At 38.3% G+C, this 26,309-nt stretch overlaps 1 protein-coding gene across 2 annotated transcripts in view; it reads right to left on the bottom strand.

The window, feature by feature from the left end:
• DPYD (dihydropyrimidine dehydrogenase) overlaps window positions 1-26,309 on the bottom strand; it is a 370,709-nt gene that overhangs the window by 66,888 nt on the left and 277,512 nt on the right. For both annotated transcript variants that reach the window (XM_086752907.1, XM_086752908.1), the window contains one exon: window positions 1,884-2,026. In XM_086752907.1, the coding sequence (XP_086609033.1) occupies window positions 1,884-2,026 (143 nt within the window). The remainder of the gene's footprint in view (window positions 1-1,883; window positions 2,027-26,309) is intronic.

The raw sequence follows: 26,309 nt of genomic DNA, 5'->3' as shown, positions 1-26,309 counted from the left end.
AGTTTAAAATCAGTTCTAGAGATGATTTCAGTTAAACTGCTGAAGCCAAAGGACAAGAAAATAGGTTTTTTTTTTCACCATCTCTGGGAAAAATGTGTTGAAAGATAAATTGTTCTGTAAAAGGCAGAAGACCAATATAGATCCAAGTAATTTCTGGAAGCCAGTTCCAGAGAACTTGATTATTTTACTAAAAAGAAAACAATAATTAATGTTTTGTAAATCCAATATTCTTTCTCTTGAGCACTGATTGGGATGTCTGCATTAAATTATATTTCAGAATTTCCTATTACCATCCGGGCAAATCAACAAAAGAGAAAAGAAATTATAAAAGATAAACAGATACACAGTCTATATAAAGGAAAGGGGCATAAATTACATCTAAAAACTTCATTTTTAGTCATCCAGAAACAGATACAGCAGACGTAGAACCAAAAATCATTCCACTCTGTGTAGTTCAGTTCACATAACATTGTTGCAAAGCCATCAAAACTGCAGCTCTATTAGCAATAACAAATCAAATGCATCTATAGCACTAAAAACATTCCCTTGCCAATCCCACTTTTTTTTTTTTGAGACAAATGCTGTTCTGTAATTTGTACCATTACTTAGTATTTATATAGAAGAAGCTCTCAGATCATTGTGTAAGAAAGCTAGATCTTTTGTCTGTCCATGGGAAAAAAAGAGTTTGAAGCATTCTAATACAAATTAAAAGAAATAGGAAATGGTGTTAATAAATCCAAAGAACATAGTAAGTCTATTAAAAAGCAGTAGCCTTCTACTTTAGCTCCCAGAGATGCTAAATTTGATGTGCATTAAAAAATCCAACCAAACGACACGACTGAGTTGGCCTATTTTATTTTATTTTTTTTTTCTCAAACAACAAATGACTAATCTCAGCAGTCACCATAGCTGTGCAGAAAGGATAGTCACACCGAATCTAATTTTCATGTCAAAGTGAATTGTGGGAATGAAACCACTCCAGTCATCCCATGGAGTGACAAAAAGCTGATATCCACAGGGTCCCCAGCTGCTGTTGTCTATGATGGGAACTACAGCTAAAAGGGATGAATATCCACCAGAATGTAACAATATATAATGGAATAATATAAAATAACCACCACCTACTCTTTATCAGCCATTCCAACATCCATGCTGCAATGGTGCCCTGACATGCCTAGTAGAGCACGTAAGGGGCTGATTTCCAGTCAATTTCCTGGTGCCCATTACAACAGGTCACCAAGGATTCCGTTCATGACAGGGACTAACTAACCATGCCAATCTGGCCATGACCTCAAAACCACCCATCAGGCAACGTAAATAGCCTCAACTACTGCACGCAGTCCGACACCTCACTCCAATGCAATGGGCTGCAATGCCAGCACCACATGCAGAAGGTACAGCTCCGCACTTCCTGTGCCAGTCAACATGCTTAAAGGACACAGATGCTTGCATAAACAAGTATTACTTAAAACTGGCCCCTGGTGGGACTAAAGTAGTTCTTTCTGAAATCCCTCTCCCCTTTAAAAGGCTCTTTGCAGAAGACAAAAACGGAGATTAAAGGAAGATCAGGTTGCTCAAGCTTAACTCTGTGTCAACCTTCTTTGTATGACAAGGGAGAGATGTTTAAAGTTTAAATCCTATCGGTCAGACAAAAAGGTGATAACATTCTCATGGCTAGCCTTTTCCCAGATTGGTACTGTGACATCCAAAGTCTTCTTTTGGCAACTCCTCCTCCATCTGAAATGAATGTCTCTTAGCAAGAAGTATGAAGCTAAAAACACGAAAATTCCTTTAAATGGTATAAACCTTCCACTATTCTAATATGCATTATGGTTTTAATTACAGTTATTTTAATTTTAATGTTTTAAAGAAAGAAAAGGTACCTGTAAAACAGAAGCCCCACTGTGCAGAAACTGGAGCCCACTTTCAGCCGAATCAATTCCTCCAGTTGCTAAGATGGGAAATCCTGGGAGAGCACGGGCTATAGCAGACACCGCACGGAGGGCAATGGGCCTAATAGCATTACCTACAGAAAACCAGAACATTTTGTTAGCAACGTCAGAACACACCCTGATGTAATTTGCACATCCCTCATAGCAGGAACATCAGGAACTAACATCTAATTCTGAGATGCAGAGGTTATACTCATTTATAAATTGACACCAAGAGGTTTCAAGTGGTATCAATACTTGCTGAAGTATTATTAATTTGTCTGACATAAAGAAAATCCCATAAACACTTGGATAAACATTGCAAAACTAGCTTGAACATTTTAGCTGATACTCAAAGACTAACAATGTCAGAGACAGAAAGCAATACTTTACCATTCAGTACACTGTAGACAAAGAGATTCCTATTTCTACACAAAGAATCAGGTTGATTTTTTGAATATAGATGTTGTGCAAGTAAGAGGGAATATCTCATTTACTTATGTCTGACTAAAAATTGTTTAAAAGTGCCATTTTACTGCACTTGACATGTCATGTATTATTTAATATGTTTCCCCTTTGGATGTTTGTAGATTCAGATAATCCTTTACATAAGTCCCCTTTAACTACTAACACGATAGTCAGAAGCTCAAAAGAATAAAGTATATTCATTTACGGTTGTATCTCCAAGACTGGAGCTTGCATTTTCAGATGGTATGTAGAAGAATGATGATCAAAGTCTCAATACACTGTGTCTGCAATGCATCTGCTTTGGCTACCTCCTATTGATGGTAGGCAAGTATTTAAAATATGCATAAAGATGCTGCTCATTAAATAATGGATAGCATGGACAGCTGACACTTTCAGTTAATTTTTTTTAGGCTAGTTGGGATTTCTCTAGATAACTCCCATATTCTTAAAATTTCTACTTAATTTAGAGAACCTTTGGGATAATTTTATGTTATCATTGGACAACAATACAGTAGTGTAATGGAGGGACATATTGCTTCTGAGGAACTGAACAGCTGTCAACCTACACAAGGAAGTGCTAACACTACTTTTTTTTTTTTTTCTTTAACTGTATTACATAAATTGGGGAAATACCATGACATGAAATACTTCTGAACACCTTTCATGGGTATTTTTATAACCTTTAAAGCTTTGACCTTCTGCAAGAGCAAATAGTCAAAAGGGAAGAAAGAAATAAAACCAACGCAATGAACAAAGCAAGAGGAAGAAGAAATCACAATTAGGAAATGTGGAAAAAGAGGCCATGCAGAACCAGTAGCCGCTGCATTGCCACACCTCTGCTTACATGCCTGATCAACACCCTCATCTCCTTCAGATGAAACTACTTCAACCCAAACAAGCTGTGTTGCCATTCTTTCATCTACCCTTTCTGAAACAGAAGTACAGCAGTCTACTGGCTGGATTTTTAACATAAGAAAGTCTTTACTACAGGATAAGTTGTTTTCTCAGGTAACCCTGTCTCACTGAGCCCAGCACCTACCCTCCCTCCAGTGTCCCCACCAGTGCTTCCTCTCAGGCAGAGTTTTACTGGTCTCCACGAAGGACCTACTGTGGGCTCAGGACTCTGTTCTCAAGAAAGAGTTTCTGCCTTGCTTGTGTGTCAGCTAAGACCTCTCTGGTCTAGCTGGGAAGGTCAATGAGGAGAATGACCCCACAGAAAGTCCAGGTCACAAAATCTGTCATGTTTTGTTTTAAATACAGTAGCTGGACTGTCATTTTGTCAAGGAGCTGTTTTTTTCAAGGTAATTTTCCATTACAGAAAACTGAAATTTAGTTTGTCTTCACCATTAAAAATACTCTATCTTCAGCTCACATTGCCTTTTGCAATGTACCACTGCCCCTCGCTGTGACCCTGACAGTTGACACTGAATTCACAAGAGACCCTAGACCATCAGTACTAAACACATTCACACCCAAAAGCTCAGCTAAGCAGTCTCTACTGGCATTTGCTCTGGACTCAGCACAAAATCATCCTCTTGGGCAATGACAACTTCTGCTGCCTCAGGATAGACACCTTCTCATTACATACTTAATACAACACTCCTCTTTCTCTAGTAGCTGATCTCTGCATGTGAGCAAAAAACACGACAACTCACTATCTGATCAGGATAGCCCATGTTAGGGATCAGGACTGCTCACAAGCATTCCATGGATACTTCTTCGTAGTTTAACAGAGACTACATAGAGACACAATACTTTCAACTCATAAACTTCAATTTGCATAAACGGACAGTCTAACCTGAGATGCACTCTCAGTGTGTTTCGCTGGAAACTAGAGCCTGGTTCCTAAAAATTAGAAATCTCTCCAAAACTACCTTAAAGAATCTAAGATCACACCAGAACAGATCACAGAAAGGAGCTGGAGCTGAACAGGAACTCTGCACTGGATACTAATGATTATTTTCTATCATTTGAGCTAGATCGATAGTAACACATTAGAAAGGAATACAATGATTCTCTGAAAGAGAATGACTGCTAGTGTCCAAAGAGCAAATATTACAACAGAATTGATGGTCTAGTCTTAGAGAAAGACTTGAGACCAAAAAAAAAATGGAGCTGTTTGCTCTCATGGATTTATTTATAAAGCCTTTTGGAAGGCATACACGCCAAGACATACACTACACAGCCAAAACCATTGAAAATAATCTCATTGAAAAACACTAGTTCATTAAATTCTTCTAATATTCAGTGTCTGAAATTGAGGCTACAGGTAAGCATCAGACTTGCTATATTGCTTTCAGGCACTGACACAGCTGCTCCAGAATCTTGCTGTGATGTGGTAGTTATTTTTTAGAAAGGTGAAAGAACACTGCTAACTCTGAAACCATGTGGCTAGAGGGAAATTTCTTCCCAATCTGCACGAGTTAAAAACTGACATCTGCCTTGAGGCATGAAGATTTATATTCTTTTAACCCTAATATAACTCTGAAGGTTTGCATTCAATCAGTTTTAAGCCTTATAGACCATTGACCTTAATGATATCTTGTAGCAGAGGTCCACAAGAAAATATTTCCAGAATATAATTGTTCCTTTTTCCAGTATGATTAAATTAGTCACCTTCTCACTTGAATGATTGTCTCTGTACAATGGTCAGTAGAGGAAAAAGAGGAAATGACAGTTTATTTAAGGTTTCAGCACAATAGGTAATCAGAAAGGCCTTCATTCAGCCCAAAGAAATCAAGTATATGATTTGATGAAGCCTGGCAGAGATGGCAATGAGATTTAGAATTTATTATGGAACATAGGTACTTTTTAGTACTAGTTGCACTTGATATTCATAATACGAGTTATTACTTACATTTGGTGACTAGTAAATTAGTGATAAATTGGTATGATCACAAAAGTATTCCATTCATCTATAATTCACACAAATGAATTAAAAACATTTCAGGAGTGCTTCTGATGAAAGTAAATAAATGGCTCTAATGACAATCAGAGGGCTGACTGAGGTGTCACTATTAATCCCAGCATTTTTTTCTTTAGGCTACAAAATACAGAACAAGCACATCGGGAGGCACAGCCATTCTCCCATGCATTTCTTGATCATCAGTTTGGAAGCTTCCCTTTCTGTAATAAAAGCTGCTTGCCTGGAATACAATGTGATTTTGTTGTGATAGACATCCTATTGCCTAATGAAATGGTGAAACAACCTTCCAGATTATAGCCACCAAAAAGAAAGAATACAAAAAATATTGATGTCAAGCTATTAAAAAAAAAAAAGAAAAAAGAAAATGAGCATTGAATTTGACCTAGAGTCTCTATTTTCTTCCATTTAATATGAGTACCACAGGATGGTAATAAATTCCATTACAGAGATTTGTGGAGAAGGAGTTTTTAAAAGGTTGAAATAAAGGAGATTTAATGCCACATTTTAAAAGAGCTGTAAGTAGTAGTGGGAATTTGCAGAATGTTGTCTGATAAATTCAATGGTATTTAAGAAGATGAGGTCCAAATCCAGCATGCACTTGAAATACAGCTCACATGCTAAAAAATAAACATCTACCCCATACTTTGACATGTTGGGACCTGTAATTTCACTAGTTAAGCAGTCATAACTGGTGAAACTGCTGATATAGTATTCTCTTGATAGTAGCATTACAGCTGCTACCAGATGCTAAATGTGGCTATCATTTACCTTGCTTTAAAATAATGAGATTTAATAAACAAAGTCCATTTATCCAGACCTCAATCAAGGGAGTGAGATTTGAAAATGAAAGACAGACAGAAAAATACCTGGTGGACATGACATGGTACTCTGTGAAAACTACTTTTTCAAGTCTCTCATTAATTATGGAACAAATACTTGCTATTATATAAAGATTTAAACAATGAAATAACTATATGATGCAAAAGTCTCTGACCTTTTTCTTGCCTTAAAGTGTTTTAGTTTTCTTTCTTTCTTTTTTTTTTTTTTTAAACAAAAAGTCAGCTTTTTTTTTTGTGGCTACCAGAGACTGCAGACAAGGAAATCCAATAGACAAAATAAAGCATGAAGAAGCAGAACATACATCAGTCGAATGCCTCTCCCTGATCAGAGCAGGTAGGCAGAGCTGCCCTTGTCCTCTGAGGACAGCAGACTGATAACAAATTGATGGGAGGTATTATACCTACTTATTTGTTTGATTCTTAATTTTTCCTTAGGAAGTACAAAACCCTTTACCAATGCCAGGAGATATGTTTTATTACAACTTCATAAGTGCCTGTAGTCCCCAAAGGACTCAATATTGTCAAAAAGGCACCAAAAACGTTCACTAGATTGAGGCTTGAGAGCCAAGCTTAATGCCACCTTCAAGGAGAAGCCTGGCACTAAGCTTCAAGCAACCCAGTAGCTCTGGAAGTTCCTAGCAGAAACAATTCAGATCTTCTTGATCCCACTGATCCATCAATGGGGAAAAAAAACCCAGTGTCAGAAGTCTTGAACACTGGGTTACATTCTCACTTGCAATACATTGCACCAATGTGGTTGTTTAAAGTCTTTAACACATATTTACACACCTGAGACAAGTGGCATTCCTCAGGGGTTGGTATTGCGACCACTGCTATTTAACATCTTTGTCGGTGATAGAGTGGGATAGAGTGCACCCTCAGCAAGTTCGCTGATGACACCAAGCTGTGTGGTCATCATGCTGGAGGGAAGGGATGCCATTCAGAGGGACCATGACAGGCTGGTGACATGGACCTGTGCAAACTTCATGAAGTTCAACAAGGCCAAGTGCAAGGACCTACACATGGGTCAGGGCAATCCCAAGCACAAATACAGGCTGGATGGAGAATGGATTGATACTAGCTCCGAGGAGAAGGACTTGGGAGTGCTGGTAGACAAGAAGCTCAACATGAGCCAGCAATGTGTGCTTGCAGCCCAGAAAGCCAACCGCATCCTGGGCTGTATCAAAAGAAGATTGAGGGAGGTGATTCTGCCCCTCTACTCCACTCTTGTGAGATCCCACCTGGAGTACTGTGTCCAGCTCTGGAGTCCCCAGCATATGGAGGACATGGACCTGTTACAGTTGGTCCAAAGGAGGCCATGAAGATGATCAGAGGGCTGGAGCACCTCTCCTATGAGGACAGGCTGAGAGAGTTGGGGCTGTTCAGCCCGGAGAAGAGAAGGCTCTGAGGAGACCTTATAGCAGCCTTCCAGTATCTAAAGTGGGCCTACAAGAAAGCTGGAGAGGGACTTTTGACAAAGGCATGTAGTGATAGGATAAGGGGTAATGGCTTTAAACCGGACGAGGGCAGATTTAGATTCAATATAAGGAAGAAATTATTTACTTGATCATGGTGAGGCACTGGAACAGGTTGCTGAGAGAAGTTGTGGATGCCCCATCGCTGGAAGTGTTCAAGGCCAGGTTGGACGGGGCTTTGAGCAACCTGGTCTAGTGGAAGGTGTCCCTGCCCATGGCAGGAGGGTTGGAACTAGATGATCTTTAAGGTCCCTTCCAACCCAAACCATTCTATGATTCTATGACTTGCAGCAGCTCTAAATGGGCCTCTAGGTAAAGATGATCCAAGTCCATTCAAAAACAACCAACAGAACTGAAGTGAATAAATTCAGACTGATAATACTGAGCCTGAAGCTTGAAACAGTCTGAATGGTCTTTATTGAACTCTCTATGAACAACAAAAAAAATAGATTTAAAAGGAAAGCAAACTCTCATACCTTTGGTTAGTAGATGACTTAAAAGCAAATTTTTGTATCTATGGTTACTAGATTTAATAAAAATGAATTTGGGTCAGAATTCTCCCCATTCTGTGCATTGTAAAGTAAAATTAATTTTTAATTTGCATTATATTACACTGCAGTTCTTTACAAATTTAATATCAGATATAAACCACAGAGTCTAAATATTACAAAGAAATTAGCTGATACATTATTTTTCATTAATAAATTCCTGATAAAGTCTGTGCTGCTGAAAAAAGAAAAACTTCAAAAATCTAAGCAACATCATCTTCTCTCCCCCTGTAAATACATTCTTGGAAGAGAGCTGACATTGTTATCTCCCTGACTGTTAAAATTAATAAAGCTAACGACAAAGGAAGCCAATGACAGCAAATACCACAGCTGGGTGAAAAAGCTTTACATAAGGGAACTGGTCTGGGAAAGTTCAGATATTGTGGATGATCAATCCAATGCTGCAGGGAGTAATGAGATAATAAAGTTTGGGGATTAGCAGAAAAAAAATCCAGAAAACCTAATTGTTAGGACGTTTTCTGCATAACGTGTATGCTGCCTAGTACTGGTGATCAAAGTACTTTTATATATATATATATATATATGTAAAATCTACATTTGCAAACAGTCCAGGGAAATGTGCAGGTTATACACAATTCATTTGCATTGCATTCCTTCTGATTGCAATTACTCTATGTTCTTTTCCTCTCCCACCTGTAGGTGGCCACCACAAGCTACACTTATCAAATAACTCATTAGCAAGGTTTTCAATACTGTCATATCCAGATAATTAGCAATTTATTTAAATAACCAATTTCTGTGGAAATAATTGCCATGGAATGCCCTGAACCTACTTTTTATAAACTATAATAAAAGTGTTAAGATAATCCCTGACATTTGCAAATGCCATTAGTTCACCTTTCCTTTTGATAGTGCTATGGCATTATGTTTAAACAATTACCCGATAACGCAGCAGTTTAATGAAACAGTGTAGCAGACGCGTCCTTCAAAATGGCCAGAGAATGCATTTATATGCAGAAGAAAACCCAATGAATAGACATGTTTAGAGAGAAAGACTATCTGCATGTTATGAGGTCCCCAAATGTGACACACAATATTCCGTGCACTAAAAAATATAGGAGGTGTCCAAAGAGTAAGCTCAGGAGGGACCTTGCCACAGCTTTAGTGGCGCGTAAGCCCAACATGTCTCACAATGCAGAAGAGACACTTTTCATTGCTCCCAATGTATTTCACAGCCTGGCAGTCCTACAGTTTATTTCTACCCATGCAACAATAGGAATTTGCCAAAATCACTAATAATCATGTACTATTTACTCAGGTACTGGCTATTTCCAACCAAAACTTTCAATTATTCATTTACCAAATGGATCATTAGAGGGAATATTCATTTAATGGGATGCCTCTACAACAGTTAGGCTACATCTTCAAAGCAATGGCTACATAATGTTCCACTTTATCAATAATTTGTGAAGGGTGATGTGCCAACACTACCAAGTCAATGGTCAGGACTTTACTCCAAGACCTTAGAATAAATGTAATGATTCTACAGATTTGAAACAATTTCTATCTCACTCTGCCACCACTGTTTCTCGAAGCCACATTGACTGACTGCATTCTACTCATTTTTGTTAGCATATCATGACTATCTATGACATTTATGGCACAATAAACTGATGGTGTGTTAATATTTTTTCTGATAACTATTTCCTCCTTCCTTTTTATTTCAAAGCTTACTTCTAGTTTGATTCTATTTGGAAAACATACGAGTTTGAGTCCAATCTATGTAAAAAAGAAGTAATCATTTTGCTTCATGCTTCCTTCAAAAAAAAATTGTACCCAAATACAAAAGAAAATGGTAGAATTTTCATAAGCACAAAGAAAAATCAGTGTCCTTTTTAGGACTTATTTTTGCCATTTAAAAATTTCTACTAATGACTTTTTATGCTCTTTCAGCTGAAAGTTCATAAAATCGCCAGAGTTCTCATTCAATAAATGTTTAGCAGTCATCGGAGACTTCTCTCAATTAAAAAGGTTAGAATCAGAGAAAGAGAAGAGGGAAAAAGTAAATTTTTTATATCTAAATATTATTTATCCAGGAAGACCTGCAGGAATTTTCACTCATATGGAACTTCAGTAGGAAAAATCGAGAGGACAGCTATAAATTGTTTTGTGATTGCTGCAAGAGCTGGTTAAACATTTTCTAATAAAACCATTCTCTCACTGAAAAGTACAGATCCACTGAAAATCAATACTTCTGGTGATCTGCATGAAACCTAGCAAAGGATTTTCTATTGCAATTTATCAGGTGTTCATTACTTAATTTCATTCATGCTTTCCAATTTGGTTTGACTTGAAGCTGGAAATCATCTCATGCCATGCTTTCTACATTCTGCGGTTGGCTCGGAATGCCCTTCCATTTTCCTGACTCTTTGCTATCGCTCCCTGACATGACTTGGAGTCTGAGTCACCTGGGCTGACTCAAGTGCGCTGGTCAAGGAGGTCCAGCACCTTTTGCACTGCACTCCACTGAGCCAGGACAAAACTTGCCTTTTACGGAGAGAGTGGTAGTGCTAACAAAATAAAACAAATAAGGATACAGCAGTAATGATAAAATAATAAAAACAGGGATAATGACTGAGGTATGCTGTAAACATAACACAAAGAAAAAGATGTGAATTAGACCAGCATGAAAGCCAAAGGACAGTCCATCTAAGAAATATTGCCCACAGTTACCAGACAAGACTGTTGCAGCCATCACAGCGGGACAAACGAGTTCCTGCCAAACTCTGCCAGGCAATCCTTCCCCCCAAAAGATGCAACCACTTCACTTTAGCACACAATAGGTCTCACTGCACATTTATTTTGGTGCAGAGAGAGATTTGTTTAACTCAAAGCCTAGAAGAAGTGTTTGTGGCTATTTACCCATAAGCGTACAGATTTGTTCGAAGGCTGCCTCACCTCTGTCAGCCTCAGAGGCAGAGCTTCCTTTGTTTGAGCTGGTTTTAACCTCCTTGACAACAACAACTACCATGGTCAACACGACCCTGGTGCTAGAAAGCAGGATGGGCATGAGTGTCTACGTGTCTGCATCTGTACTTCAGTGCATACATAATTCTAACCATACCAAGGCAATTTAGTGTATGTAAGGGCACACTGGAAGAGTGGTGACTGGCTGCTGAGCAGAGTGTTGAGGCTCCCACAGTGTATTTAAAAATAAAAACACTACTGAAAAATGCAGTATAACAACCTTTCAGGTTATTTACAAATCCTGAAGTATACCTTGTCCTGTTTAATAACCACTTGTCTAAGAAGTCCATTACAGAAAGGGAAGCAGAGCTTATGAAAGTACAGCAGACTAAAGAAACCAGATCTAGATACCACAAAAGCTCAGATGAAGTACTTCCTTTTCCCTTTACGTAACTCAACTACCATTCTTATCCTGTTCTGAGGTTTATCTATTTTATTTTGTCTATCTCTCTATTTTATCGATCTCATCCAGTTGCTACTATCTAGTAATACATAATTTTATGTATGGATATATTTATATCTATTTATAGATACATAAACCATATTAAAAACACAATGGCATGAACAGAATTTTTTTTTTCTGAAGCAAATGACTCAATTTCAGCAGAAAACACTCTATTTGCCTGTGCAATAGTATGTGTCTACACACACATCCACCATATTATTATTACATATCCGTATAATCTGTGTGAGTATATATATACACGCACACTCAGTAGATATATTTCCATATTCACATATACATAAAACAGTGGATGACACGTCCCCTGATAAAACCTGTTATTTCAACACTTCAAGTGAAAAGTGTTAAAATAAATGGCTCATCACATACAATGTGTTAAAATAAATGTTTATTTCAACACTATGTGTATCATAGCCATTTATTTCAACACTTTCCATTTCTCAAGACTCACACAACCAAGAGTAGGAGAACCGATAGCGATACCTAAGGTAGCTGAAGCACACAGCCCTACTCATCTGCGTGCCATAGGATGAGTAGGAAGTTGTTTGACACTTTTTTTTTCTCTCAGCAATAAATGGAAACTACCTACCCTGACTGTTTGTGGGGATCTGCATGTGTCTGCAAGCTGGTGGGCTGTACCATCATTTGGAAAGAAGAAGGGCCATACCAGAGTCTGTTGATATATTTGGAAAGCAAGCTGCTGCTACCAGGGTAGGGTTGGGAAAAGAAGCAATCTATGGGGGCTTTTAACAATTTCACTTTGCAATTTTGGAGTTTGACACAAAGGGATCTGGGCAGACAGAGACTCATGTGAATAAGAGTAAAAACTAGAGCTGTTCATGCTGAAGGCTGGAAGGGATGTGATTTTTTCAGGACTAGTTACAATCTGGTGATCAAATTATGAGTTCGAACAGCTGGGTTCCTGCTTTATCCTGCTGAAAATAAGTTTCTTAGGAGGATTCTTCAGCTCCCCAAACTTGCCTTATTTATTTTAATATAGAAACTGAAGGATCTTTCCAACTTTCCAAAGCAGAAGCTTTCCAACTTTAAGTGGTCTCTAAAGTACAAATATAATCACTGGGACCTTCATGCTGCTGCATTTAGATTAGTGCCAGCATCTAAACTTGCTCCTCTGCCCTGAGCTCGGACATTACATTATCTGCCAGTGTTAAACTAGCATCATTTTCTTTCCCTGTCTTACTTTGGGAGGGAAGCACAAGAAGGTCCCATTCCCTGGTAGTTCCCACTGAAGCGGGAGGGCATTATGCCTTTACAGATTGGTCTCCAAGGGACAGAGGCAGGATAAGGATGAAGAAATTTGAATAATGCACAAAATTTGCACAAATCTCCACAAACTACCCGTCCTCTCTGAGCAATATTTACAGCTAACTTGCCTGCAATGTTTTCTTACAGCTTTCCTCCTTTGAAAAACTCTCAAAGCATGATCAGGGATTGCCTAGGCCCTAGCAAGACAGTGTGGCCTTAAGAAGATAAACACTTGGCAGGGGGTTCTCTTTCGTTTCTCTTGTACTTTTTCTTCCCTGAAATTGTAGATCTGTGTGCTGGTCTGGACAGAGTACAAACCCACAAATTAAACTAATGAAATATTAGTGAAGACTTTGCAACCAGTGCGCCCTGTCAGAAGATGGTTTTGCACACAGACAATGAAAAATTGAGACTACAGTTTCATCAACCCACAAATAAATTCACTGCTTCGAGCCAAGCCACTGCACAGTGCTAGTTGCCTATATTCAAACATCTCTCTTCCTGTAAAGTTATCTTCCCCCAGTGTCACCTTTGGCAGATAAAACACTATAATCATTTTGTGGCAGAATAGTGTACAATGCAATGAAAGTTCTCCAGAGGAAAAAAAAAAGTTTTTACCCTTTCACTTTCTTCAGATGTGATTAGTTCCAGAAAGACGAGGCATCATCACTCCTTTGGAGACACTGTAGGTTATCAGATTGGTCCTCAGAAGTTGGCAACATGTAATAAGAGTGCTTTATTCCTAAACATCAATCAGTCTCAAGGATGGCAGATGCTCACAGAATGGTAATAATGGAAATATTCGGCTAATAACTACTGTAGACATTAAACTGTACGACAGACGCGCAGTGCTCATTACACAAGAACACTTTCTTATAATTACAGTTTTATAACTAGGTACATATGTTTTTAAATATTTAGTTCCTTACTCTTTGGTATTTTTAAAATTAAATATATATGACAATACTTCGTTTTCCATAAAAAAAAGGACTCACCCACTCCAGCAGAGAGTTGATACCCTGCCTTTAGCTGAGACCTTGGCTGTGCATGGCTCACAATTTTAAAGAAAGGCTTTTTCTCCTGTTCCTTCTTTTTAATAACCTTCACAATTATGGGAAGTTTCATGCCATTTCTTTAGCTGAGAGCGTACAGTAAGCTGAAGAGTTAATGCCTTAATGCAAAGGAAAATAATAGCAAGTTTGTGCTGTGTAAACTATCTGTGGCATAAAGCAAGTACAAACCTTACCTGTGGCAGTCTTTACTAGCTCTGGATACATTACTGAGAGTTGGCAATTAAAACATGGTTATACCAGTCCTGCTTGTGACCAGCCACACAACTAAATGGTGATTTCAAGATGAAATTATACACCTGTATCATAACTCTGCTTTCTGCATTAATAAAAAATAACAGCATTAATAGGCCTGAATACTCGTTTGTTTGATGTATTCAGAGCAACATAAGAGGATGCGAGGGAATTTAGTGCACTGCTGTCAGATCATTTTAATTGTTATCCAATGAGGGCAGCTCAGAGGGTGAGTAAGGGACTTAGTTTATGTACTTACTCATCCCCTCAGCTACCACTGAAGAAAAGTGATAGCAACACAATTCCTAAACTGCATTCACTGGTCTTCAGTGATCAAAGCAAAGGCTTGCTTTAACAGGAAGCCAGGGGCTCACAAAGTGTTTGTTGATTTTAAAATTCTGATCAGAACACACACTACTACTGCTAAACACATACCAGCAATACCAGCCACTTGCACAGTGCCTTCTAGGAGAGGATATCCAAAAGCTATAAAAAGGTATAATATTTCTATCTCACAGAAGAGGAAGAGTGGAAGCGGAGGCCTGGGAATCTGTGTGAAGAGGGCAACTCCACCAGAGCCGAAGAGGCAGTGGTTAGCCCTCCTGGTTACAAGCCCCTCGGCCCAGGACGTCAGGCTGCCCTTTTCTCTGAAACTGTTGGTAATTTAAAGGATGACTTTTGAGAGGTCTGCTTTGTAAAAACTCGAGCAGTCTCCTCTTAGAAGTAAATTACATACTAATGTCCTGGGCACCTTATTCTGTGCGTTTTCATGGATTAATTTTTATGCCCATTCAAACCACAGCCTCAAGCATGGGAATATGACTGCTCACAGAAGCACACAGGACTGTTGACAGCTGTTGTCACCCATAAAGGAATTACATTCTCCTTCTTTTCTGCTTTTCTCTAATCTAAAATAAAACATATCTGAAATAATTTATTCACTCTGGGAACAGTATCTTTGGGCAAAACTGGGTTGCTTCCTTGTTCTTCTTAGTCACGCAGAATTATTAGGAATTCTGAAGGTTATTTTAAGCAATCAATGTACATATGAAAACAAAGAAATCCCATTTGCATGAGCTATCGCTGACATAATACTGTGTATGGAAAGCTCAAAGAGGAAGACTCACAAAAGCATAAATGTTCTATGTGAAACTCTACCACATCTGTTCAGTGCTGAAAAGCCAGCATTTAAGTCCAAAGCGCTAGAGAGCTGAGACAAGTGCATTTTTGGAATCAAAACAAATGCTAGTAATTTAAGAAAATACTATGAAGTACACAAAGACTGTACAACACCATATGTTGCACAATGCATCTGGTAATCAATTTAGTGTATATGCCAAATTTACTAGAAGCCCAAATAGGCTTAAGTTCTTTATTCAGAGATTCAAAAAGTAAACTATAAGCATTATAAACATGGTGCACTTACAATTAGAAAAAAAATGTGGATTTTTCTTTTTACTTACAGAACACAAATAAAAATTAATCTCCTAAATTATACCCCATAATGAATTTATGTCCAAGCTTCACTTTTGATCAACAGCTTTCACGCTCAGTTTAGGATATTGTGTGTTCTAGAGCATAAAAGATAAATGTAATTTTTGAATTATTTTACACTCAATGTTTACTTATATTTTGAAAGTTTGAAGTCATGAAGGTTTTATGCTGTAATCTGTGATTCTATACACAATACATTACTGAAGATGTCATCACACACAGATGTACAAGCAACCTGGCATGTATTGTAGTCCTAAACCAAATACAAATTCATAGTTACAGTATTAAAAATACAGTAGAAATCCCTAATTCAAGTGGACAGTATCACCTAAAAAGCCAAAATAAATGGAGTAGGGTAACAGTTTTCAGACTTGGGTTACAGTGTCAATGCAGAGACTTGAGCTGTGTTAACTCACCAAGCTTGATCTTGCTTGCCAGAGCATGCTTGTCAATATTTAGCTCCCAGAGAGCATGTCATGAGTCTTTACAAAAACTAGCTTAAATACAAAATACTATAGCAGCTGCTGTGATCCTTTTTCTAACACTGAGATTAAATTGTTGAAATGTGTTTTCAGCTTTCTAAACCAGAAAACGTGTGCCATATACCTACTGTAACAAGCGTATGAGAAATAGCATTAAGGGATTGCAATGCTGTTATTAGGGCTTATTAAAATACAGAAAAACACCAGATGCTTTACATTAACTGATTGGAAGATGTTTTAATGTCAAGCGTACAAATATCACTTTCTCCTGTGATATCACATTAGAAAAGGGATTGGAGTAAAACCAGATATATCTGTGTTTTCAGAAAAAGAAGTATACACCTGCACCAGAAAAAAAAAAAGCATCATTTACTTGCCTAACCACCGGAATTTGATCACAAAATGCAGGCACATACTGTCTTAGGCATTTGACAGAGGTACCCAAATTAGGAATATACTAACCTCAAATTTCTGATGCAGTCAATGGAGCGAGAAAGGAACACACCTCTGAGGATGCTCTTCTCCTCACAGGGGTGAGGTAGAAGCTTAGCAGTCTCCTAGTGAAGCGCCTGAAGTTCAGCAGGGTTGCTGACAGCTGCCTATGAGATTGTCAACAGTGAGTGCGTATCACCCGTTCTATCTTAGTAAGTCCTTGGCCTTTTTGGGAACAGCCTGGAAGGGCTCTCAGACACACAGGTGTCCTGGTAGGAACGGTTGCACAGGAAGGCAATGCAGCCAGCATAAGCAGAAAACAGAGCACCACTACCGCCTGCCTCCTCTGCCCATCAAACCTTTGGCTCAGTGAGTCTTATTTATGAGAAAAAGAGAGAAATAGCAAAGGACACTGGAGAAAGCCCTGGAAGAGGCCCAAGTTTGGAAAATTTTCTTAGGTTTTTGAAGACCCTTTTACCACCTCACATTATCTGACTTTAACAGTAAGCTGGGGATGTTTTCAGAGCTGTAAAATTGCGAGCCTGGAAGAAAAGAAAAATAAAGACATCGGAAAGAAATGTGTGCCAGCCCCATGAAAGAGGGAGGTCCTACCTAAAATCCTCCTCAACAAGATGGAGCAAGACTTGGGGTGACTCCCCTACCTCTGGCAGGGTTTACCTCCTCCCTGGGTACCTGGCAAGGACTGATCCTCTAAGGTCTTTTTATGAACAACAATGCAGCAATCTCTTCATTATTTCAATAAACCAGATTGTACCACATAGTAGGCATTTTCAAAGTACTTCTTAGGGAAAATAAGTTGCCAGTAGATCCTCCTTAGAGGTCTGAATTCTTAAAATCCCACCTTCAATAATTCTGAAGAAGCTGCTCAATTTATAAGAAAAAGCAAGTGATTCTTAAAAGCCTTGTCTGACAATACCTTCTCTGCAAGTGCTCTTGATGCACAGAATTTATCAGGGCCTAGAATGAGAAGATTTTTCTGAGTACTGCCTATTAAAATCTAAGCAGCTCTTGAGCTGGCATATAGCCAAAAACTGGCGAAAATACTGCCAAATCTGGTGTATTCAATAGGCAGACGGCTGATGCAGCATTAACAGTGCAAGCCCAGAAATAACAGACAGGAAGTAAGATAGGCTCAGTCTAGCCAAAACATGGGCTGGAATAATCAGACATACTTTTGAAAACCAATAGGGCCATGAAACATGTAGAAACAGCCAGCCACAACTGTAACACAGTTACCTGTGATTCCATCGGCTTCCTGCTCGCAAAAAAAACCCCACCGCTTTCTCCTCATTTTGAGTTGCCTGTAACAAAGTTCTTCATAACACCAGCCTTATCTCACTGCTGAGTCAGGTGTGGTACCATACCTGACCACTTCATGTTATTAAAAACACCCTCTTATATATCTCTGCCACAGCTGGGCAATGGATTTCTCATTCTGAAACAGTGCGACACTGCACTCAACAGTTCTCAGCTCTCACTTAACCCAAATAACAGTGCCTCAGTCCTTGACTATGAGCATCTTTCAGGATTTAAACAGGACTTAGTAAAGATGATAATACAGCACATATTAATAGGGAAGACACTTGCAATTACCTGGCAACGTAGAAATTGCAAATTGATCATAAATTCGAAAACTGCATTACTGCAGCAGGTTTCCTAAAAGATTTTGTAGGATACATTTGTACATCCTGTGTGTAAGGAGCGTATCTGGATAGCTCGTTCTACACAATGCCGTGCTTGCATGAAAAGACACATTAAAATGCAGATCCCTTAGCTGACTGCTATATATTAGTTGCATTCTTCTGAAAGGTAAAAAAAAAAAAAATTAAAAAAATGTTCTGGCAGTTGTGAAATACTTTTATAAATGCTTCTGGCAATAACTCATCAGGGATGATGTGATACCCAGTGAAATACAAACCCAGGATCTACTCAGTTAAAAAAATCTGCTGTATTTTGTGTTCTGTATTTTATGTGCGAAGTTGGCATTAGGATTTATTCATCATTCAAGTAGGATACTAAAAAATACATAATGTTAGCAGGATTTACGTGAATAAAGATGTATTCACTGTGGTGAGTTCATAATAAATCATAGCTAACCAGTGGTAGAACTTTCAAAGGCTACTCCTACATGGAAGCAAGAGAGCAGCAATAACTGCGTAAGTACATCCTTTTGGTTCTGCTGGACTTAAAGCAATGCCCTGGGTTTAAAGTTGTTCCAAGGATTACTCTTTTTTTTTTTAAAAAAAAAAACCCCTTGCATCTGATTGTCAAAATATCCTGCAACTGGAATAACCTCAGCAAGCACAGTTTCATGTAATTGTGAAACCTCCTCTTCAAGCCACTTCCTGACGCATTTCTAAAACACATCAATCCAGTGTTTCGTAGGTAGCGAGAATGGTGAGAACCCCAATACCACCACAGATGCCTAACCCACTGAGGCTACCAAAGTTACTGAACCAGGTGGAGGAGCTAGCGCACAATACAGAAGTTGGGGTGTATTTGTCAGCAGTGGTAGTATCCCCAGACTGACAGCTGAAGACAGTAGTCAGCTGGCCTATCCTGCAAGCATAGCTGTCCCACAGACAGAACGAAGAACAGGAGTATGCTCCATCCTAACAAAAGTTAAATAAGTAGTAATTTTTCTGTTTATTTGTTGGTTTGTATTTTAATGTTAAATGTATAGCAATTTTTTTTTATTTTGCATAAATGTAAAATGTGTTTATTCTTCAGATAAGATAAGAACATGTCCTCCACTGCATACAGATGGGCTTGACAATGAGTATATGCCACTTGGCGACTAGCGTAAATCAATATGCAAAGTAAGAGATGGAAAAAAATGAACATGCCTAAGACTCACCAGGTCAGTACTCACAGGCTTTAACCTCTGCTAATACAATTGTTAATCAGAATTGTTTACAAACTCTCCTAGACTCTTGATTTTTGGGGGAATTACAATTAGAACTTCCGTTCTGTTAGTAACAGGTACAGTTTATGATTTCCACAGAATACAGTTGCCTCACTCTCAAGGACCACCTGTATCACAAACACTGCTGTTGAGTCAGGTATGGAATAACAAGTCACCAGAAGAGATAATTATGGGCCCTGCATGATCAACAGCAGGGAGCTTGTAACACTGGCATGTATTCTCATGAATTTGGACCCTATTTCCTTTGTCAGGTCTTTCCTCTGCCTCCTATATTGAAGCTTCCTAAACTCTCAAAACCTATTCAAGTTTGAATCCAACATGCACGCAACACTTCAACAAAGCTTTGCAGACCTCCAGGCCAACTTGAACACTACCACCTGAAATTATCTTATTTGTGCTCCAGCCCATGACCATACACTTAACCACTCAGAATTACTGCTTCTGTACAATATGTACTTCTGCATTGCCTGCAACACTCAGAGTAGAAAGCTAGACCCAACTCATGCAATTGCCAGAGACTGGTTGGCAAGCCAGAGTGACCCTTCTTCTCAGTCATTGAGCGGCCACTGGGACATCATAAGGCAGGCAGTTCCCACAGTTCAGGTGGACTTTGTAGTGAGTAGCAGCCTTTCAATTGTATGAAAGACTGGAGAATTATACTGCATGTTACCATGGTCTCCAGTCCTCATTCAAGCTGCACTTGGAAGTCATAAGACATTTCTACTTCATTGTGGTTATCTAGGGAGAAAGGTGAGTAAGATCAGACTGAGATAGCTGCTGAGACTTAATGTAAAACAAATCTAGCAACAGACTTCACCAGGGCTTTTCTCAATTTTTACTATTGTAATTAATATCTATTTAAATTCATGATAGTATTTTAATTCCTGTGTTAGAACAAACTGAAAAGTACTTAAATGCCAAGTATTTTTCAAATAAATAATTCATAAGATACTTAAACCAGTTATATTTAAATGACCTCCAAAATGAATCGTAGTAAGTTAGAAATACATCCATTTTCAACACAATAATCTCCAAAAGATGTGACACAAAAATATTCTGAGAGAGTTTCTGTAAGTGTTTGCTTAAAATTGGAAGAAATGATCATAAGAGAAAGAGAACCTTCTCCCCTAGACCTGACAGACATGGAAAGAAAATCAACTCATGCTGACAAAGACAACACCAATGGGTTCAATCTTGCTGATATTACCAGAAGAATAAATTTTCTGATACTGACTGACTTACACCTCCTCATCAGGCCATAGTTTGCATGTAGTACCTTCACCTCTACCCATTACTGTAATCAAGTTTAAAGACAAGCTCCTGCTCCACCAGCCTTCTTTAAAATGCCTTGACTTCTCTTTTACTTTCTCTATTCATTTCCACTGTTAATCAGACTATGTCTCGAAGTTGCTAACTGTAAGAGCACTCTTCACTTAATCATGTTAATCCATACCATTATATGAACTGATTACCCATTTTATCTACCTGCACCCAGATTAAAACCACACGTTCTTTCACCCATGCTTGGGCAAGCTGGGCCACAGTCATTCTCTCTTATTTTTACCATGTTACGTCTGAGCAGAATTTATGATTTTATCTGAGTCTCCTTCTGACATTCACCTTTGGTAGCTATCAGTAAGACTTGATAGCTTAACGGTTATCTGTTTATTAAAAAAAACCCCACTCATCTGGGAAATGAATTATTTCAACTGGACAAATTCTATATGAGCTTTGATGTAACCAGTAAATCCAGAGTGTTCAATAGTAGTAGTTTAGAGATTAATCTAATTACAGGCTATTAAAACAGGAGAATATAGCTGATTGTATTTCCGAAAGCCCATACAGACCAGCAACAGTTAACAATGATTTGATGGTTTTCTAGGAGTTTGGAACAAATACTTGGCTTTTAGTCTGAGGGCAATGCCGGACATTTCTGTCTGATGCTTGGGGGATTCATCCAACTAACAGATACATTTGGTGAAGAATCTTATTCTAGTCATGCCCTCCCTTCCTAATTTCCCTTTTCACTGTTTTGTCGTCTTTGCCTGTTCCTCAGGGAACCGAGTGATTGATAGCCTAATCCAATGACTGTATTACAGCTGCCTCAACTTGGACTCTTTTCCTTATCATTAGCAGTTAGCCTATGGTTAAATTCACAGCTCACTGCTTGGTACAGCCCCTGAGATTTAAGGGTCTGGCCTTTAGAAAATATTTAACATAAAATTGAAATCTTGACATACTGAGAATTCAGTTCTCTGCAAGGCTTCTTTAATTAATCCAATGTACTGTACCATTGTTCTATATGAGGCTGTGACATGGTGAACTGTTACTGAAGCTCACAGAGATGTGTAATTCTAAATTAAACAGTCACTTACATGTACCTACACTGCATTTGTTTCCCAAGTACATGTGCATGAATGGGAAAATTTAAATTCAATTTATAACAATAATAAAACACAAACCAATTATGCTTCAAAAGTAAAGACTTTTCATTCATTTCCAGCTCAGAATGAGCTTTTTTCAAAGTAGGAGAAGAAGAAAACACAGCTTTGTTCAAATGCCGTGTGTAAAGACTCATGCTTCATTCTTTTTCCAGGACTCATTTAATCTTTTGGTGAATGGAATCAATTATGATCATTTTTAATCAACTACAAATGACACCTGTGCTAAAAGTATAAAACGTTTTCTTTGTGAGAAATAAATTGGCTAAAAAATATTAAAAGTGGAAAAAATATGCTTAGTTCTCTGACCTTATCTGGAGAATAATACTTATTTTTAAATAGCTATGAGAAGGATGTAGACCTTGATCTATGCTGTAAACCTTTGCCCTACTTCCAGTCAGTCGATGAGCTGCAAGCTTCTATGAAAATGGCAGCTGAGTCCCAGATGAAAAATTATGCATCTCATAAACTGCTATTCTGCTGAAATGTCAAGCTATGGCAGGGCTGTACCTCAAACTCAGCACTTGGCATTTTCCTTCTGTCTGCTTTGTTGCCATGAAGCAAACATGAACAGTGAGGATTTGTGTAGGGCAGGTAGCAAGCGAGCTCCCTGTCAAAAATCTATTATTAGGGCTCTGATCTCTCCTGCACAGACCAGTGACGGCAGAACACTAAGAGAAATCAGACTGCTGCAAGGACATCACGGAAAACAGAGGACTCTTTGTGAATCCTGACATAATATATGCAAATGAAGGCTTTTAATGGCTGAGCTACATTTAACAGAAATAATAAAACAAAATTTAAATTGTAGTAGGGCATATATTTGTTTTTTACTCCTATCCACACTGTTTTATAAATATATGTTAATGTAAATAGTCTTTAACTCTCAGTAAATATTTATACTAAACAGAAGTGCCTATGCATACATACATTTTGTTTTGTTTCCAGTGATGGGCAGCTTTTCATTCATTTCTATTGACCAAAATCCACACTGCACAGTAACTGAGAGAACTGTGATTAGGAAAGTGAATGCTCTTGTTTTGTTTTGGCTTTTTTTTCCACTTTTCTTTTAATGATGTGTCATAAAATTAAAAGGCAGCCCTTATAACTTCAACTTTTCCTCTTTCAATATAATTCATACATTTCAGATTAGAATATATGCCCCTATTAAAATGTCAATTATTCATATAATGTATACATTTTAATTTAATGAAATAACACCTGCAAAGCATTCCTTTAAAAGTCACAATTGCTGTCTGACAGTGTTTTGTTTTTTTTTTTTTTGTAAAAAGAAACAGCTCCACTAACTTAGTTCAAAAGTAACTAAAATTAACTGCCTTTGCTGGTTTCCAACAATTAGTCATTCCCACATTTAATGACTGAATCTGCTGTCTAGCTATATTCCTTCTCACATCCCTGTGGTCAGCTATGAAGTTATAACATACAGCTTTCTGGATCTCTCTTGTTCTGGAAAACATACAAATATAGATATTCAAACATATTGTACAGTAGATTCACACAAATAATGCCAAAATACTACAGAATGCAATGACTGGACAAAGCAATAACAGCACATAGACATGAGGTGTTTGAACCACTACTGTAAAATACTGCAATATTTTTGCAACAAAGCATTAAAAGGAAACATAGTGAGTGCACTGTAGAGACATCTGCTTTTAACCTAAGTTTTTTTGCTAAGTCCAGTGTATGGTTTTATAAATTTATCCCCTAAGGATCTGGCTTCCAGACAAAACCAAAGAAACAAACAGATGACAAAGAACAAAAAAATATGGAAATTCAAACAGAAGCTCTGTTCTATTTTGCCTGCAATAGGTATCCTATTGTGTTGCAATGTGATGTATTTTATAAAACACATCTGGAATATGGAAGCACAGTATGAAAGCTCATTAAAAAACTTTTTTAAAAAAATTTTAAAATACATTTAAAGGAAACAAGTCTTGGGGTAGCATGTAGCTGCTGACAGTATATTACCATTTCTCTGGGAAACCTGGCATCTTACTCTAGTACCTATAAAATACGCATTTTCAAAATAATTTATACAGACTAAAATATCTCTTTCAGAACCAGAGGTCATTATTCTTTGTGAGGATAAAAAAAACCAAACCAGCATTAGCTTATCTTCAAGAAACAAATACTCTGTATTGCACACGTATAGGAAGAATTTGGCATAAAATCTCAAGTATTCTATTTTCTCAAACCTGAAATACTACTAGATCAATTCTAAAAGCTCCTTAATGGAAATCAAACTATGTCTCTAATCCTGCAAACACATATGATAGTTAAACAGTTTGGGAAGCTGAATCTTAATTTTAGTATTTTTCTTTCATCATAAGGGGCTGTTTCCTTAACCATATTTTGGAGGTTTCATTAGGAAATTTCCACTTTTTGAGTCATTGGCAGTTCCTGGAAACTTACAAAAAAATGGATGAAGACTGGGATCCTCTAAGCACAATGTCCTCTCACGTAATGGGGCCATGGAGATCCGTAGGGCTACCATAGCCCTTAGGCTCAGCTGAAGCTCCATGGTGCCAATTAGAAATGAGTTTTCTTTAGAAAACAATAATTTGTCAAAATTAAAGTGAATTTTTTTTTTCTTGCAAACACTTTTTGGCACCAGGAGAGATGTAGAGGGTGACAAAAAACCAGAGAGTTTTTACGATGCTTAATAGTCTGAGGGTAAACTTGGAATCCAGGTGACCCAGCTGGGACCTGGGCTCACACCTGGGATTTAAACCTGGTTCTCCCAAGTCATGCTCCTGTGCAGGTCAACAGGCTGTGCTAGTATGAGTGTGTATCCTGCGAGAGCTGTTTCACTTTATATTAATAATTCAGTATTTGCAGAGAAGTGGAGAAGAAAGACTAATCCTACAGTCTAGTGGTCAAACATCCACCCGGGATACTGGGATCCTTCCCTGTCAAAATCACCCAAGAAACAGGAGGGTAGGGAGGAGGTAACAGCAATGTGCCTCTTACAGCTTAGCAATTTTCAGCTGATCAAATTAGATCAAAACAGGAAGGTCACTGCCCGAGCACTGGCTGGGAAGAAAACATTGACTGTGACAACTCAAAGCTAAATGGAGGTTTTAAAGTAATCTCATTAAGTCTCTCCCTCTTTGAAAGATTTAAAAAAAAAAAAAAATGCTTTAAAATACCAGAGACATAAGTCTGTTCTCAAAATATCTCAGGATCTGGCAATGATGTTAATAATTTTTTTTTTATTATTATTATTATTTTTATATATTTTAGACAAACTATAGGAAACTACCTGTCATTTACTAATTGGAAAGGAATTAAAATGAAATGCCCTTTTCAATGTCTCTCTTTTCTGGAAAAATGAACGACAATCTTCCTGGATATACCTGCTTCCGCAGCAGGCAGATGAGTAGAGGAGGTAGGGAGAGTTACCTACGATTTATGTGTAAAGAGAAGGTGAAAAAGGACAAGCAAGCCCAGATTGGTCTAAAATCCAATTTAATCCAGCACTCCAGAAATACTCCATTGTGAGCAATTCCTCACCGGCTGGGCAATGCTGAGAGTCACCAGTTTTGAGCCTAGAGTACATTTCAGACCTCAGCAGCAGAGCTGACCAAGGGGCTCTGTGCCCAGACCTCCACAGGGCGGGGGGCCACTGCACCCTTGGTCACGCAGCACCGCGGGCACTGCACCTCGCGAGGCAGAGATTCCTGCCGCACTTACTGTACCTCTGCACCAACCGAGCGCCAGTTCTAGTCCAGAAAAGAACTAAAGTCTGTGCAACTGGAAAAAGTCCAGAAAGTCAGCCATAGCGTGGCTGTGTCCTGTATCTGCTCTACATTTGTGCGCTACAGAACGCGATAAACCAGCTGTGCTTTGGTAAAACACACGTCAAATGGACCAGACTTACTGCTTCTATAATAGTGCTGGCTTTCACTTAAAAAAAATTAATTCTCTCTTGAGAGGAATTATTTGAAAAAAAACAACAAAAACTTCCTGACTCTATCAGATAATAAAATAGAACAAGAATTTAAGCAAATCAAAACAGAAAATCAATACTTTATACTATGCAGCGACTTTCATTCCGGGACCACAGAGCACTTCCCAGCAAGCCTGTAGGCACGTAAGTAGGGTTACTGCCATTTCACAGACAGGAGGAATAAAGCACGGAAAGGTCAAGCGTCTGGCTGCAGGCCACATGGCCGAGCCCTGGCACAGCCAGGAACAGACCTCAGAAGTACGGCCACCCTGCCCCTTGCTCTGACAAGACGACACACTGTCCTATTTTTTGTCTTCTTGTAAGCATGGTAG

The sequence above is a fragment of the Chlamydotis macqueenii genome, chromosome 8 (genome assembly GCF_036417535.1).
Source record: "Chlamydotis macqueenii isolate bChlMac1 chromosome 8, bChlMac1.mat, whole genome shotgun sequence".
In the NCBI taxonomy this organism is placed as follows: domain Eukaryota; kingdom Metazoa; phylum Chordata; class Aves; order Otidiformes; family Otididae; genus Chlamydotis; species Chlamydotis macqueenii.
The sequence above is the reverse complement of the archived record's forward strand: the minus strand, read 5'-3'. Positions and strand labels throughout refer to the sequence as shown.